Below are 277 nucleotides of genomic sequence, written 5' to 3'. Positions count from 1 at the left end.
CCTCTGATTTCTATACTTGATGTTGATGGCCAAGAAGACGGAGGCCATGACGATGCCGCAGGAGGCCATGGTGACGAGCACGGCGTAGATACTGATGTTGACGCTGGTCTTCTCGATGAGCTTGATGGTGCGGTCCAGGGGCGGGTTGCCGCCGGGCCAGTAGATCGGGTGGCCCTTGTCCAGCTGCAGCACGTTGTCCAGGCCGTCGTATTCGCCGATCTTGACCTCGCGGCCGCCTGGTTCGGGGGGAGGGCCAGGGGGAGGAGGTGAGTGCATT

At 61.7% G+C, this 277-nt stretch overlaps 1 protein-coding gene across 1 annotated transcript in view; it reads right to left on the bottom strand.

Moving 5' to 3' along the window:
• The window catches only part of LOC119588702, a 103718-nt gene that overhangs the window by 51810 nt on the left and 51631 nt on the right, over positions 1 to 277 (bottom strand). The window contains 1 exon segment of the mRNA XM_037937340.1: positions 4 to 236. Coding sequence (XP_037793268.1) covers positions 4 to 236 — 233 coding nt within the window.

This window comes from Penaeus monodon, chromosome 24 (assembly GCF_015228065.2).
Source record: "Penaeus monodon isolate SGIC_2016 chromosome 24, NSTDA_Pmon_1, whole genome shotgun sequence".
Lineage (NCBI taxonomy): Eukaryota > Metazoa > Arthropoda > Malacostraca > Decapoda > Penaeidae > Penaeus > Penaeus monodon.
The sequence above is the reverse complement of the archived record's forward strand: the minus strand, read 5'-3'. Positions and strand labels throughout refer to the sequence as shown.